General features: G+C 34.2%; 1 protein-coding gene across 4 annotated transcripts in view; it reads left to right on the forward strand.

Annotated features, from left to right (window-relative positions):
* The window catches only part of LOC129264741 (cleavage and polyadenylation specificity factor subunit 2-like), a 29,864-nt gene that overhangs the window by 11,731 nt on the left and 3,248 nt on the right, over positions 1-14,885 (forward strand). For 2 of the 4 annotated variants that reach the window (XM_064102230.1, XM_064102229.1), the window contains exons 7-19: positions 1,120-1,218; positions 1,724-1,846; positions 2,854-3,021; positions 3,804-3,904; positions 4,249-4,348; positions 4,731-4,895; positions 7,685-7,721; positions 8,530-8,578; positions 9,736-9,823; positions 10,118-10,252; positions 10,599-10,779; positions 11,593-11,672; positions 13,125-13,259. In XM_064102230.1, the coding sequence (XP_063958300.1) occupies positions 1,120-1,218; positions 1,724-1,846; positions 2,854-3,021; positions 3,804-3,904; positions 4,249-4,348; positions 4,731-4,895; positions 7,685-7,721; positions 8,530-8,578; positions 9,736-9,823; positions 10,118-10,252; positions 10,599-10,779; positions 11,593-11,672; positions 13,125-13,259 (1,461 nt within the window). Of the gene's footprint in view, positions 1-1,119; positions 1,219-1,723; positions 1,847-2,853; positions 3,178-3,803; positions 3,905-4,248; positions 4,349-4,730; positions 4,896-7,684; positions 7,722-8,529; positions 8,579-9,735; positions 9,824-10,117; positions 10,253-10,598; positions 10,780-11,592; positions 11,673-13,124; positions 13,260-14,885 lie in introns of all 4 variants that reach the window. The other 2 variants (XM_064102228.1, XM_054902679.2) reach the window with 1 other exon arrangement.

Here is a 14,885-nt window from a genome sequence, read left to right on the forward strand (position 1 = left end):
AGCTGAACCATGCTGATGTTGAAATACTTCAATACTTTTTCCCAACATTGTTATGACTTTGTGATCATTTTTCATGTAAATGAGATAAGTACTGAAACTGTCAAACTTTGTGCAAACTAAATTTATGGCTTGTTTTTGTCACTCTGGTTGTTCATGAAGTCATGCATTACATTAAATGGTTTATGTCCCCCCCCCCCCCCGCCATATTACAAGAGAACAGGGGAGCATTTCATGAAAGGACTTGTCAGACGTTTTATCTGACAGTTACCTGGTAACAGTGACTCTCAGCCAATCATTCTCAAGGAAAGTTGTCAGACCTGACAATTTGTCGGATGAAAATGTTGATGAAACGCTCCCCAGGGCTCTTAAGAATTTTTAAAATGTATATATATATATATATATAAATGTAATTCTAAATTATTTTTTGTTGTTGGAGGGCTTTGGTTTGGAGATTTTTTTAAAAGAAAATGTACATCGAAAACTCTGACAAAAGGTGTTGGCTCAGTCGGTAACGCGTCTGCCCGTCGAACCAAAGATCGTGGGTTCGAGTCCACCCCAGGCGGATGACTGAAGTCAGTGCGTTGTGTGTAAACGTCTCTCCCATGTTTCATAGATGCAGGCTATGTTTATATTACAATGGAAAACACTCCGTCCCTCGGATAGGACGTTAAATTGAGGCCCCGTGTAGAGGAGAGTCACCCCCTTTGCACGTTAAGAACCCACTGCACTATTCGTATAAGAGTAGGGGGAAACCCCGGTGTAGTGGTCCACCTGCATTCCCCCCAATCAGTTATATCGGGAGGAGAGACCTGCGGGTCATAGTGATTCAGTTCGCTTTTCGCCTCCCAGGCACAGGTGACGCCAAACAAAAATAATAAATAAATAATAATAATAATAAATAAAAATAAAAAATCTTGAACTGCTTCTTTGTAATTTGTACAGGATTGGTTTTTCTTCTGCATAACTACATGTGTTACCACTCCTTATTGCTGATACTTGTGTGGAATTTTGTAGACATATTACTGAATCCATGATACAGGATATATCAATAAGTGAGGGATAAAAGAAAAGTAATGCTTAGTGGTTTATATTTCTAATTTCATTGGTAATGAATTACAGGATCAACTATGGAGGAATCAGGATTCTGGATTAGGAAACTACTCATTGGCAATGCTCAACAATGTCAGTTACAACGTTGTAGAATTTGCAAAATCACAGGTAAGTGATAGATAGATAAAGTATGTGTTTCATTAATTTTATGAGAAAATTCATTTGACATTAGAGCTGAGAATACTAACTTTGAAAAAAAAATCAATAATTTTTATTGGGCAATTCCATAGAATGTACACATTTGACCCCCTGTATTTGGGACCTTTCTGAAATTATCTGTCTCTGATTTCTGATTCCTATGACAGTCTTTAATGCTATCAGATGATCATGACTTTATTAGGTAGTTACTGTGACATAGGAATTGAGAAAAATGGGGGTTGGATGTCCAAAAAAGGGTTATTTTATGGAATTGCCCCATTGTAATTTTATCCTTTGTATTTCAAATGATTCATGTGTTGTTACTTTACACAAGTAGGTTAAGATGAAACCAAGATATTTTTTCATATACAATGTCACAGGTTTATTTATTTTTGTCATATTTTGTCCTTTATGCTCTGCTTTTTATAAAACGCATATGAGAAAATCTCATATTGATTACCTTTCTACATCTAAGGTTGAATGGATGAGTGATAAGGTAATGAGAGCATTTGAAGACAGAAGAAATAATCCCTTCCAGTTCAAGCATCTGAAGCTTTGTCACAACCTCAAGGAATTGGCCAAAGTTCCTGACCCTAAGGTGAGAGAAGTGCTGTTTATTGAATGTCATGGGATATAATATGTAAAGCCAATTTTGGAGTGGTGTAAGCAGTTGCTTGATTCATAAAATTTAAGGGTGAAGTTATTGAACCCACCATTTCATTTGATGATGTAGTGTGTTCAACTCTTTTCGTCTGAATTCATGTAAAAAAAAATCATCAACCTTTTATATACTAAGCAAGTTGAAATTGTGACCAGACATGGCAAAACCCTCAAAAAGTAGCATTGTGCGATTTTCAGTTGAAGACATCAAGGGTGGTTGTGATCACAATGGTCAAATATCAATTGTTAGGTAAATTGCCAATTCGTGTACTGCCAACTCGTCCACTCACCACATGGTCTACTAATGCCATTCCGTCCATCAACATTTCGTGTAATAACCATTTGGTCCAATAATCATCTGGTCCAATCATCACTTTGTCTAATCACCATTTCGTCACATAACCAATTGGTCTAATGTCCATTTCATTTTTTATTCATTTTGCACAATTAACACTTTAGTCCAATTAGACCAAATGGTAAATGGACTAAATGGCTATTGGGCCAACTGGTTATTAGACAAAATGGCATTAGACTAAATGAAAGTGGACCATGTGGTGAGTGGACGAACTGATGGTAGACCAAATGATATTAGACAAGTTGGCAATCGGACGAATTGGCATTAAACGAATCGGAAATAAACCCAATTTTTAGTATTTTTGAAAGAGTATTTCTATTCTATGCACTATAACATTCCATGTAGCGAACTCAGAATTTTTTTTCAGTTTTAATAAGACCCATTTTTTGTCCTTGTTTTTATTACATTGCAACCTGTTCTTCCTGAAAACCAAGTATATTCAGAGAAAAATGATCGCTTAATACTTAATTGAAATGAAATGTATCCAATATTTTTGTTGAAATGAAAAAAAAATATTCATACAGAAGCACTACACGTATGATACCCCAGATGTTTAATGTAAATTTGCACTTGTTTGTAATCCCATTCAGGTTGTGTTAGCCAGCGTTCCAGATTTAGAGTGTGGCTATTCAAGAGAGTTATTCACTCAATGGAGTAGTAATGCTAAGAATAGTGTCATCCTAACCAATAGGACATCACATGGTACACTAGCTAGGAGGTTAATCGAAACACCCAACCCAAATCAACTCAAACTCAGGGTAAGTATAAGGTTTTTTTGTGGCTATTCAAAAGATTTATTCACTCAATGGAGTAGTAATGCTAAGAATAGTGTCATCCTAACCAATAGGACATCACATGGTACATTAGCTAGGAGGTTAATCGAAACACCCAACCCAAATCAACTCAAACTCAGGGTAAGTATAAGGTTTTTTTGTGGCTATTCAAGAGAGTTATTCATTCAATGGAGTAGTAATGCTAAGAATAGTGTCATCCTAACCAACAGGACTTCACATGGTACATTAGCTAGGAGGTTAATAGAGACACCCAACCCAAACCATTTCAAACTCAAGAGTAAAGTGCTGTGAGATCATGGTTATTCTTGACACTGTTTTACAAGGAGTCAAAATATGATGATTTGGGGTTGGTCAGCACAAAATTGTGCACAAAGCTTTGCCTTGTAGGACCAATTATAACTCAAGGGAAATCCACCTCAATCGACAGAGCTCCTGTCGAGACTTGGAAATTGTTCTCTTATATTTCTTTTCAGCGTTATTAATTTCTTGAAAAACAATGATGAAAAATGATTACTTTAGATGGGAGGAGGAATACCATGACAAGTGGTCTCAAAAGATCTAAGCTATGCAACAGGAAATTATGCAGCATGTTCGGGATAAATTGCCCCCCCCCAAAAAAAAAAATAATAATAATTAAATAAATAAATAAATAAAAATGTTAATATTTAAAAAAAATGTTAAGTGTCATTTTGAGATTTGCCCCACACTTTTTGAATTAAATTCACTTTGTATTATTATTTGTATAGGTGAGCAGAAGAGTGAAGCTTGAGAAAGAAGAACTAGAAGAATATAGGATTAATGAAAAGGAGAAGGAAAGACAGAGGAAGGCAGACGAGGCTGCTCAGAGGTAAGCGACAAGCTTGAATATTTGTTACTATCAATGTCTCTGATTTTGTAATATTAGAGCAGTTAGACCATTTGTCAGGCTGTAGAGGCAATTTCAGTTAGTGGTCTATGATAGCAGAGATATAGCTATCAATTTTTACCCCAATAATCTGATCCAACACGTTCAATCCTTTCCGTTAAGCATTTGCACTTACAGAGCACTGCATGATGTGCCTAATGCTGTCTAAAAAATCTATTTGACCTGAATGATTTGGAACTAATGGGAGGTTGACTTAGGCTGACTTAACAGGATGAACATTGTACAAGTGGAATGGTAAATGTGTATTGACATATATTTATTTCCAGGCGATTAGAAGGAGATTCAAGTGATGAGAGTGAAGAAGAAATGGAGGTTGATGATATGGGAAGATCAAGGACCAAGCATGATCTTATGATGAATACAGATGTAAGTTTCGTAGTGGGTTTGTCATTCATTTTATGCAGTCATTCATTTATTCAATAATTCATTCAACTAGCCATATATTCATTTATCCATCCATCCATTCCTTCCTTCCTTCCTTCATTAATTCATATATTCATTCATTCATTTGTTCATTGTTTTATTTTTCTTTTCTTTCATGAAATCATTCAGAAAAAGGGGGTATATATGTGTGTAGGATCTATGTCAAAGTTCTTGATGTATAGTTAAATCCCTTGAATGAAATACTATATTTTTTTTGGGGGGGGGGAGGGGGTCTTTTGAATTAATAAAATATGCAGTATTTTGTTTCCTTCTAATCTTTCCTTTTAATCTTATTTTATGCTGTTAAATCCTTTTTTGTTACCAGACTGGAAAGAAAGGAACAAGTTTCTTCAAGACACTGAAAAAATCCTACCCCATGTTTCCATTCCATGAAGAGCGGTTAAGATGGGACGATTATGGTGAGATCATCAAGCCTGAAGACTACATGATCAAAGAGACCTTACAGACAGAAGAAGAGAAAGAAGTGAAGGTAGGTAAATTGTATGTGCTGGAATGAAGAAATGATTGATGGATGGATGGATGGAAAGAAGGATAGAAGGTGGATAGATAGATAGATCATCAGTGAGACTCGAAAACAGAGAAAAAAGTGAAAGGAGGTTATGTACTTTGTAGGTTGAGGGAGTGAATGTATGAATAAAAGAATAGGTGGATCAATTTGGGGGCATATATATCAATAATTATATTAATATCACCAACTCTAAAAACTATAAATTTGGGAGACATTCCAGACAGAGGAAGAGAAAAAGGTAGAGATAAGTCAAGATGTATGTTCATGTAGGAATTGAAAGATGAGTAAATGACATCATGTTTTCTCTCGACTCAAATAATGTAGTTTTTATGGTGCTGTTAGACTTCGCAAGTTGATATTGATGGCACATTGTCAAATCCCATAACTCTAGAATTTGGACTCCCTCAGGGGTCAATAGTCGGACCCATAGGCTACTCAATACTCTTCCAGTTGGTGATATCATCCGAAATCACTGTATCAATTATCATTTTTAAGCCGACGACATACAATTATATGTTTCTTTTGATCCGAAGACTCCTGGAGCTCTCAATAATGCACTGGTTAAACTCCAGAATTGTATATCAGATATAAGACAGTGGATGATAGTGAATAAGCTAAAATTAAATGACAAAAAAAATGAATTTTTTGTTGCGGCCTCTACTTATAACTTGCGCAATCTTCCAAATGTTCAACTTGATGTTGATGGTACACTCATTAGACCATCAGAAAAAATACGAAACCTTGGTGTCATATTTGATTCCCGCATGTCAATGTCGTACCATATCTCTCATATCTGTAGCACAGTCACTTTTTATTTAAGGAACATTTCTAGAATCAGAAGGTTCATTGACCAGTCTGCCTGTCACAATGCTGTTCGTTCATTGGTTCTGTCTCGTATCAATTATTGCAATGGGCTCCTTTCTACAATTCCCTCTAATCAATTAATCCGTATTCAACGACTACAAAATTGGGCAGCACGATTAATTTTACAGGTTTCCCGAGATCATCCTTCCCAACCACTCTTTAATTCTCTTCACTGGCTTCCTTTTAAACAGAGAATTACGTTCAAATTACTCTTGATTGTCTACAAAACACTGAATAAACAGGCTCCACAGTATTTAAGTAACTGCTTGAATCTGTATACACCAACTAGAGCACTTAGGTCTGCCAGTGATCACCTTCGCCTCACATATTCATTAACTCGTACATTAGCTGGTGACAGAACTTTTACGGTGTCGGCTTCAAAATCCTGGAACGACCTGCCACTAATAATTAGACAGTCTACAACACATTAACAATTTTCAAAAAGTCATTAAAAACTCATCTCTTTCGTACTTTGTAGTTTTTGTCTCGCCTGCATAGCAGAGCGAGACTATAGGCGCCGCTTTTCCGACGGTGGCGGCGTCAACATCAAATCTTAACCTAAGGTTAAGTTTTTGAAATGACATCATAACTTTGAAAATTTATAGATCTAGTCCATGAAACTTGGACATAAGGTTAATCAAGTATTAGTGAACATCCTGCCTGAGTTTTAGGTCACATGACCAAGGTCAAAGGTCACTTAGGGTCAATGAACTTAGACCATGTTGGGAAAATTATTTTCAAAATCTTAACCGAAGGTTAAGTTTTTGAAATGACATCATAACTTAGAAAGTATATGGACCTAGTTCATGAAACTTGGGCATAAGGTTAATCAAGTATTAGTAAATATCCTGCTCGAGTTTCAGGTCACGTTACCAAGGTCAAAGGTCATTTAGGGTCAATGAACTTTGGTCAAGTTGGGGGTATTTGTTGAATTACCATCATAACTTTGACAATTTATGGATCTAGTTCATGAAACTTGGACATTAGGTTAATCAAGTATCACTGAACATCCTGTACGAGTTTCAGGTCACATGACCATGGTCAAAGGTCATTAAAGGTCAATGAACTTTGGCCATGTTGGGGGTATTTGTTGAATTACCATCCAAACTCTGAAAGTTTATGAATCTAGTTCATAAAACTTGGGATATAAGAGTAATCAAGCATCACTGAACATCCCCTTTGAGTTTCAGGACACAAAACCAAGGTCAAAGGTCAGTTAAGGTCAATAAACTTTGGCCATGTTGGGGTAATTGTTGAATTGCCATCATAACTTTGAAAGTTTATGGATAGAGTGAATGAAATGTGGACATGGGTGTAGTTGACAGTCTTAAGTCTCCATTCAAATGTCATTTATGGTCAATGAACGTGGTATTATGTCATTATATGAATGGTGTTTTTGTGAATGATTATTTTATAGTAGTTTTCAAAGTTAGCACTGCTGCTATATTAAATTGCGTAATGCAGGCGAGACTGCCAGAGGCGTTCCACTTGTTAAAATATTACATTTAATTAATTATTTGTAAGCGCTTTGGGCCTAATGGAAAAGCGCAGTACAAATAATAAATAATAATAATAATAACCTTACTGATGGATGAATGAATAGATGGATGGGGCGATGGTGACGAGATTCTTCTTTATTCATATAATCATGTAGAGAGATCATCCAGCACTGAGACTACCTGACCAAAGTGATCTTATTGAAAGATCTAAAGAAAGAGGATGTTTAAGGAATAGGAAAGGTGGATGTATAAATGTGTGTCATTCAAAAGAATGAAAGTGGATGTATGGATGAAAGATCGTATCTAGTTATATTATACAAACTATGGAAATTGGCATTGAAAAATCTAATCTGGATACTTCCTGTTTGCTATCCTTTTTTTTTGCAGGAAGATGAGGTTGCTGATTTTGAGGATGCAGCTGAAGGTATGTTTCTAGGGGTGAAGCTTTATAGGTCATGTGATATTGTGAATTATAATGAATTTCCTGGATTTCTGATCCTTGTTACAATACAAAGCTGTTTATCTTTTTTTTCAAATTTGTTTTGCTAGTAGAAGTTTTAGTAGAATAAAGAAAGGCAATCAACATAGAAGCATGGAATATTTTTTTGAATTATTGAACATTTATTAATGTCTTCCGTATTATAACTTGTTAGCTCCCCATTCATCGAAACTTAATGAATGGAAGCAAAAATGAAAGCATGAACTTATAGGTCAATCTTACTCCTGCTTCAAATTGTTATGGATAAATAGAGAAAAGCAAACAGGCATAACACTGAAAAATCTAATCATAATTTTGATGAAATATAAGAAAATATGACATTTCAAGCTTCACTTAATATATATGCACAACATGGTTGGCATGCTAATGATGTCTCACAATCCTTATTTTTGTATTTTATTAGTATTATGTGGAATATTAGATATATCAACTTTTATTAGATTTGATTATACAGATCAAGCTCTTATTGGGATCATTATGTGTAACAATACAGAATATATATTTTCAAATATTGTTTTAGAATATACAAGTATGAAGTTGAAAAATTTCATATGCATACACTTAAATTCACAAGAGTTAGTGAGTGTCTGGTGCAATTGTTTCCGTCATTTGTATACATAATTTTGTATGAAGGATGAGACAGATTGATTTCATTTTATTTCAAAGATATTAATTACTTTTGTTTTGAAAGTAATCATTAACCTTTTTTTTCTTCTTGTCTTTGTTTATACAGGTGATATACCAACAAAGTGTGTAGCAAGCCAGATCATTGTTGATGTTAAGTAAGTTATTAATTCATAGTTTCTTCTTAATTTTCATTGTAATGTCTGTTAAATGAAATTGCATTTTCTCTCTTTTATTTTTGTTGCAAATATTGCTTTGCTGGAAGGTTTTGAAGGTAATCTAATCTCTTGACATCCCATTCCCTGGATTGAAGTTTCAAATCATTTTCCTAATTCTTCACCTGTGTCATACTCAATTGTGCAAATCAGCAAAATATCAGTTGTCAGGTGCAGATAAGAAATAAAGAATCTCACCTTGCTATAGAATTATTGGATTTGGAAAGTCAATGTTCAAGTTAAAATAAGATCAGAACTCTGAATGATTTTGTCACTTCACTCATTTCCATTATGATGTTATATGTAAATTATTACCTAATTCATGCAAAAATCCATCGTCAGAGAGCTTGTAAGAATGTCAGACAGAGGAAGAGACATGTTCATTAAAAAAAAAAAAAAAAATTGCCAAACATATTCACTGGTAACTTTGACAGCTTAGATTGTAGATTACACAGGAAATACCACAGGTGAAATCTAATCAAGCAGGAGTAGATTTCTTGGCCAGATGGTGATATTTACACCCATAGAATGAAGTTATGTACACGAAATTAACCAAGGAGGAATTAAAGGTCAAGAATTTGTAAACAAGGAGGAATGTAATCTACAAACAGTGAACCTCTGCTCACATTCAGTTCAAAAGATCACTTTTAGTCTTAAAGTGATTGAACAGTGTTTTTTTTTATACCGAATGTTCAAAGTCAAGTGATTCAATTATGAGATAATTTGTGCTGAATAATCATTGTGCTACCACACTGCTATTTGCTAAGGAGAATTTAGCATGTGTCTCACAAATTTTTGTGAGCTATATTAGGAATTAATTACTTTGATTTCTAATCTCTTGTTCATAAGAAGTGAACTAGCAAAGAATGTAATTGGTCAGGCAAGTGCCAAAGATAATGAAACTTCATATTTGTTTCCTCTAAATATTTGAACAATCATGTGACATAAAAAAAAATGAAGATAAAAAGTTAGAAAAATTGAAAGATTTGAAATAAATTAAATGAGATTGTGAAAAGGTGAGATGAAATTATCTTCCAGTTTCATCCCTATTGGGTTATTTTGTTTTGTATATTGTAAACTCTTTCACTCTTCTATTGCAGATGTTCGATAACCTTCATTGACTTTGAAGGTCGTTCAGATGGAGAATCGATGAAGAAACTTATTACCCAAGTAAAGCCAAGACAACTGGTAATATGTCAGCTTTTTACGATAAATTTTGCATGTGTGTTGTCTCATATTAATACTATTCTGTTTGGTATGCTATATTAATGCTAAACTCAACCTTCACTGTTATGATCGATTGTCTATCAACATATTAGATTCATCTGAAAATTGATTTAAAGGTGTTTTAGTAATGATATAGACAAAAAAGTCTTTGGTGTCTTATCTATATTGAAATTAATGATTATTTTCTGTTAGTATGTGGTTTGTATGACAAGCAAATAGATATGTTTAATTCTTTTGTTTTTATTGTAATGCTAGGTATTAGTTCGAGGTCAGATGAATGCCACACAACATCTTGCTGAGTACTGCCATCTACAGCTTGCTGGAGTTAAGGTCTTTATACCAAGAATGAATGAAATATGTGATGCTACTATGGAAAGTCATATTTATCAGGTTAGAATTTAATCATTCTTCTTCCTCCCCCCCCCCCCCATCTCCATTACCTAACCCCCATCATCAATTTTCTCTAACCACTCCTCTCTAACAATTTTCATATTAAACACTGACAATCTTTGAAAAAAATCAAATTACAGACAGGATTTATAGTATGCACTTGGCTTCATTCTGTAGAAGAATTGATTATATCTATAATATACATGTCTTATTATATGGTGGGTCTTTTCAGCCACAGTTCTCTGTAAATTTACAAAATTGACATTCCCAGCACAGTCCAATATCTTTTGAGAATGAATAAAACAATGATGAGATGTATCTGAAATTTCTCTTCAAACTGCACTAGGTGAAACTGAAAGACAGTCTTGTTAGCTCTCTACTCTTCTCCAAGACTCGGGAAACAGAGTTATCTTGGATTGATGGTTGTCTGGATCTACAATCAGCTGGAGACAAGCTTGCAGGCAAGGCTATCAAGGGAACAGATACCTCAACCAATGGAGATGACAAGAAGAAAACGCCTGGACTCGGTAGGGTTTTTTTCTACTCAATATACGTAAACAGACCTCTTAACCATTCCAAATTCTGAGGAAAGAATATGATTTTTTTTTTCATTCTGACATCTTGTTTCGACATATTTGTCATATTTTTCTTGATAAATTTAATGCTTAATCCTATGCAAAATTATCTTTTTCACTGTTTTTGAAAAAAAAAATCATTCCAGTTAAATGGATTGGGAAGTTTTGTAAATACTGCACCCTTGCTTCAAAATTGTGATATGTGTGTGGGGTGGCAGCCAGTATGTTCTTATTTACATGATCGATGCCCATCTAGCAAAATGTTTCCTCTATGTCCAAAGAAATGGTTGCATACACAAAGTGATGCTCTATGACATATCTGAAAAAACTGCTACATTTGTGACTTTTTCGGGTGCAGTTTATGAGCCCTGCTTATTGATTATTAAGGTAATATTGCAATATTCTGTTGAAGGTCCTATCAACGATATAGCTATAAAAAAAAATGGTTACATCATTTGCGGCATGTTTGTGGATAGCTTTAGTATATGAACAAGGGATGGGTTAGAAACCGTGGAAAAGATTTGCTTATTTGACCATCTTTTACTCCTCATATATTATTATCAGAAAAGAAACAAAGTATCTGTACTTTCAAACAAAATATTTTCAATTGTGGCATAGCTAAACGAACTCCAAACTAATCAACTCCTGTCCAGCTTTTATTATATTTTGAAGAAACTGGTTGTCCAAAAAGTTATCAAAATAGACTTGAGAAACTTCTTGAGAAAATATACAGATAAGAAATTGTTTCATTGTTAATCTTTACAGGACTTGGAAATGAAAGTGATGATTCAAGTGACGATGAAGAAGATATCATTCCAGTACTTGATGCCGTCCAAACAAATGATGTGGGTTCATACTGTTATTTGTATATATTTTCTAATATATGATGATTTGCATTTTATTTCAGTCTGAGGATATTTAATTTATAGCATATTGTTGTGTGATGTAAATTTATTAACAGGAGATAGCTTTGCATATCCTACAAGTGTTTGAAATTTGTGTGTGTATATTTATATGTATATTTAACTGTTTGGGTGCTGTGGGTTTGGATCCAAGGCCTTCTGAAGTTTGTGTGCTGTGTGATGTAAAACCGCAAATATATATGTTTAGCTTTTTTCAGATGAAATTATAATGTACCAAACACCTTTGCCCTTGGTGATTGAAGTACCATTTTATTTAAAAATTTGGGCATGGGGGATGACTTCAGTGAATAAATATTGAAAGATTACAGATAAGTGAAAGTAGTTGCAGTTAACACTGATTTCACGAGAAAGTTTGCAAAACCAAGATTAATTGTCACTATATCATCGTGGATCTAGATCTGGTATGGTTGCATAAACTGATTTGTATGAAATCATGAAATCTAATTGTTAAAAGATGCATTTTCATAATCTGGAAAAGACTTGCTTCCCTTGTTTAGGGTACTTTTCGAAACTGCATGGTCGTGCCTGGTATCCACTCATCAATGGAAGTGGTCCCCCCGGAATTTGAATCTAACCCCCCATTTCTGGGGAAAGTAAAACATAATACCCTTTACATCGTGTGCTAGAGGCGTATCGTTTGTGTAGAAGGAGTGAACAAAAGAAACAAAAGAAACCTGCATTTTCAATCGTATTGCATACGCTGTGTACATGTGCGAAATGGGTTCGGCTTGAGAGGTGATCTGACCCATGGAATCAATTGCCAGTCATCCATCAATAATCCACATTAAATGCAATATCGATTCGATGGACTGTAATGATCTATATCTAACCATTAATTTAGCAAGTTTTTCCTCACTCAATATGTACTCGATTTGTTTGAAAAACCACTTTCTTATCCATGTCATATTCTATTTTAGGTCCTGCATTTCGAATATCTCCAGCCATCAGTCGTAATACATGCATGTATGGCGCGCGGGTGTCGCGGGAAAGAATTTTGCACACGAAAAGCAGATCTGTAGGGCCTGTAACCCCCCTGTAACACAAATCTTAGCATTGATTGTAGAGCAGTTTTCTACGTTTGATTCTATTGACTATAATGTACAATCAATCTTAAAATCAAGTGTATGATTAAGCGTCAACTTTTGTGTTAGGGGACCCTAATATTAGCGTCCGTGATGATTGCGAAAGGTGGCAATTTTGCTACACTTCATGTACCAATCTAGCCTTTGAGAGCATTATAACTTTTCATTAGTAGTACCAAGCAGAGATGAATCGTTCAGGGAAGGTGTTCCAAATATAGGGTTGGATGTACATTCTTTATGGAAATACCCAAATTTAATCATGTTTCTTTGCTTCCTCTTCATACAATTGTAGGTAACACCCCACAGGCAGGTGTATATCAATCCACCAAGGTTCCTAGACTTCAAGCAGGTGCTAGCTAAGAATGGAATCAGGGCTGAGTTTACTGGTGGTGTTCTTGTCTGTAATAACACTGTTGCTATAAAGAGGGTGAGGATATAAAGAAGATATTAAAGTGATATTCCATTCAGTGTCGTCTCCGTAAACGAGGGCTACTGTATTTTGGACATTTTGGGTGTGATTCTATCTTTGCCCCTGTGATTTGTTGCTTGATCAACTTTGTTACCATCAATTATCATGTTGATTTTTTTCATCATCATCATCCCCATGGTGATCATCTTCATTATCATCATCATCCCTATCATTATCATCATCATCAAATTTTCTATTGTCATTTACTTAACCATCATTTTCATCATTATCATCACCAGTTCTCATTTTCATTACTGTTACCCTTACTGTACCTGTATGTCACATCATGATTTTTGCTAGTTATATGTATTTGAGAAAAAAGTATCTTGTAATAATATGTATTGTTCAGCACCTTGTCAAATCAAGTTAAATTTCTTTGAAAGCTTTTGTTTTAGAGCTGATTTAAAGGACAAGTCCACCCCAACAATAAATTTATTTGAATAAAAAGAGAAAAATCCCAACAAGCATAACACTGAAAATTTCATCGAAATCGGATGTAAAATAAGAAAGTTATGACATTTTAAAGTTTCGCTTAATGTCACACAACAGTTATATGCACATCCTGGTCGGTATGCAAATGAGGAGACTAATGATGTCATCCACTCACTATTTCTTTTGTATTTTATTATATGAAATATTCTAATTTTTTCATTGTCAAGTGAAACAGTGATTAATTCCTCCCTATACATGTGTAATTAGCATTGTTTAATACTATATGGTTCAGTCGAGTTGGTCCCTTTGGTCAAATCTGTAAAAAATGAAATATTTTATAATTCAAACAATAAAAAAAAAGAAATAGTGAGTGATGGACATCATCGACTGACTCATTTGCATTTCATTGAGTTGTGCATATCACTGTTTTGTGAAAAATAAGCGAAACTTTAAAATGCCATAACTTTCTTATTTACATCCGATTTTGATGAAATTTTCAGTGTTATGCTAGTTTGATTTTTCTCTATTTATTCAAATCAACATTTTGCTTGGGTGGACTTGACCTTTAAAAACAAGACAGTTATTCTTACGAAGGACTGTTATGAAGTTAAAATGTATCTTTGATTCTATGACTTCATGAACTTTTTAACAATAGTAATTGTAAAGAGCTATAAAGATCTTAGGTCCAAGTCATGTCAGACATTTTTCTTTCTGGATTCCAATGGCATCTTACCAATTGGAAACCAGTATTCCAATAGATGGATGTTTGAAATTAGAGCAAAATAAAATTTAAAAAAAAAAATTGTGTTCCCAACAAATCAAACTCATTAGAAATCAGTATGTAGAAATATAACTTAGCAATTCCACTTTCATATTTTGATTTAATTGATAAAAGGTGTAAATTATAATTTGAATATTGTGAGAAATATAAATAGAAATAATACTTTGTATTTTCAGTTAGAATTTATCTTATTTCGCTGTGATAGAATTCATAAGCATGAATTTTGTTACTATCACTTACATTGCTATTACACATTATTGGAATCTGATAATAGGCCTCGTCAGATTATTGCTACTCCTAAAAAAGAAGAGAAATAAATATTTGTTCACAACTGCAATGTTGTCCTAATACATTTTTCTATTTTTATTTTC

This window comes from Lytechinus pictus, chromosome 7 (assembly GCF_037042905.1).
Source record: "Lytechinus pictus isolate F3 Inbred chromosome 7, Lp3.0, whole genome shotgun sequence".
Classification (NCBI taxonomy): domain Eukaryota; kingdom Metazoa; phylum Echinodermata; class Echinoidea; order Temnopleuroida; family Toxopneustidae; genus Lytechinus; species Lytechinus pictus.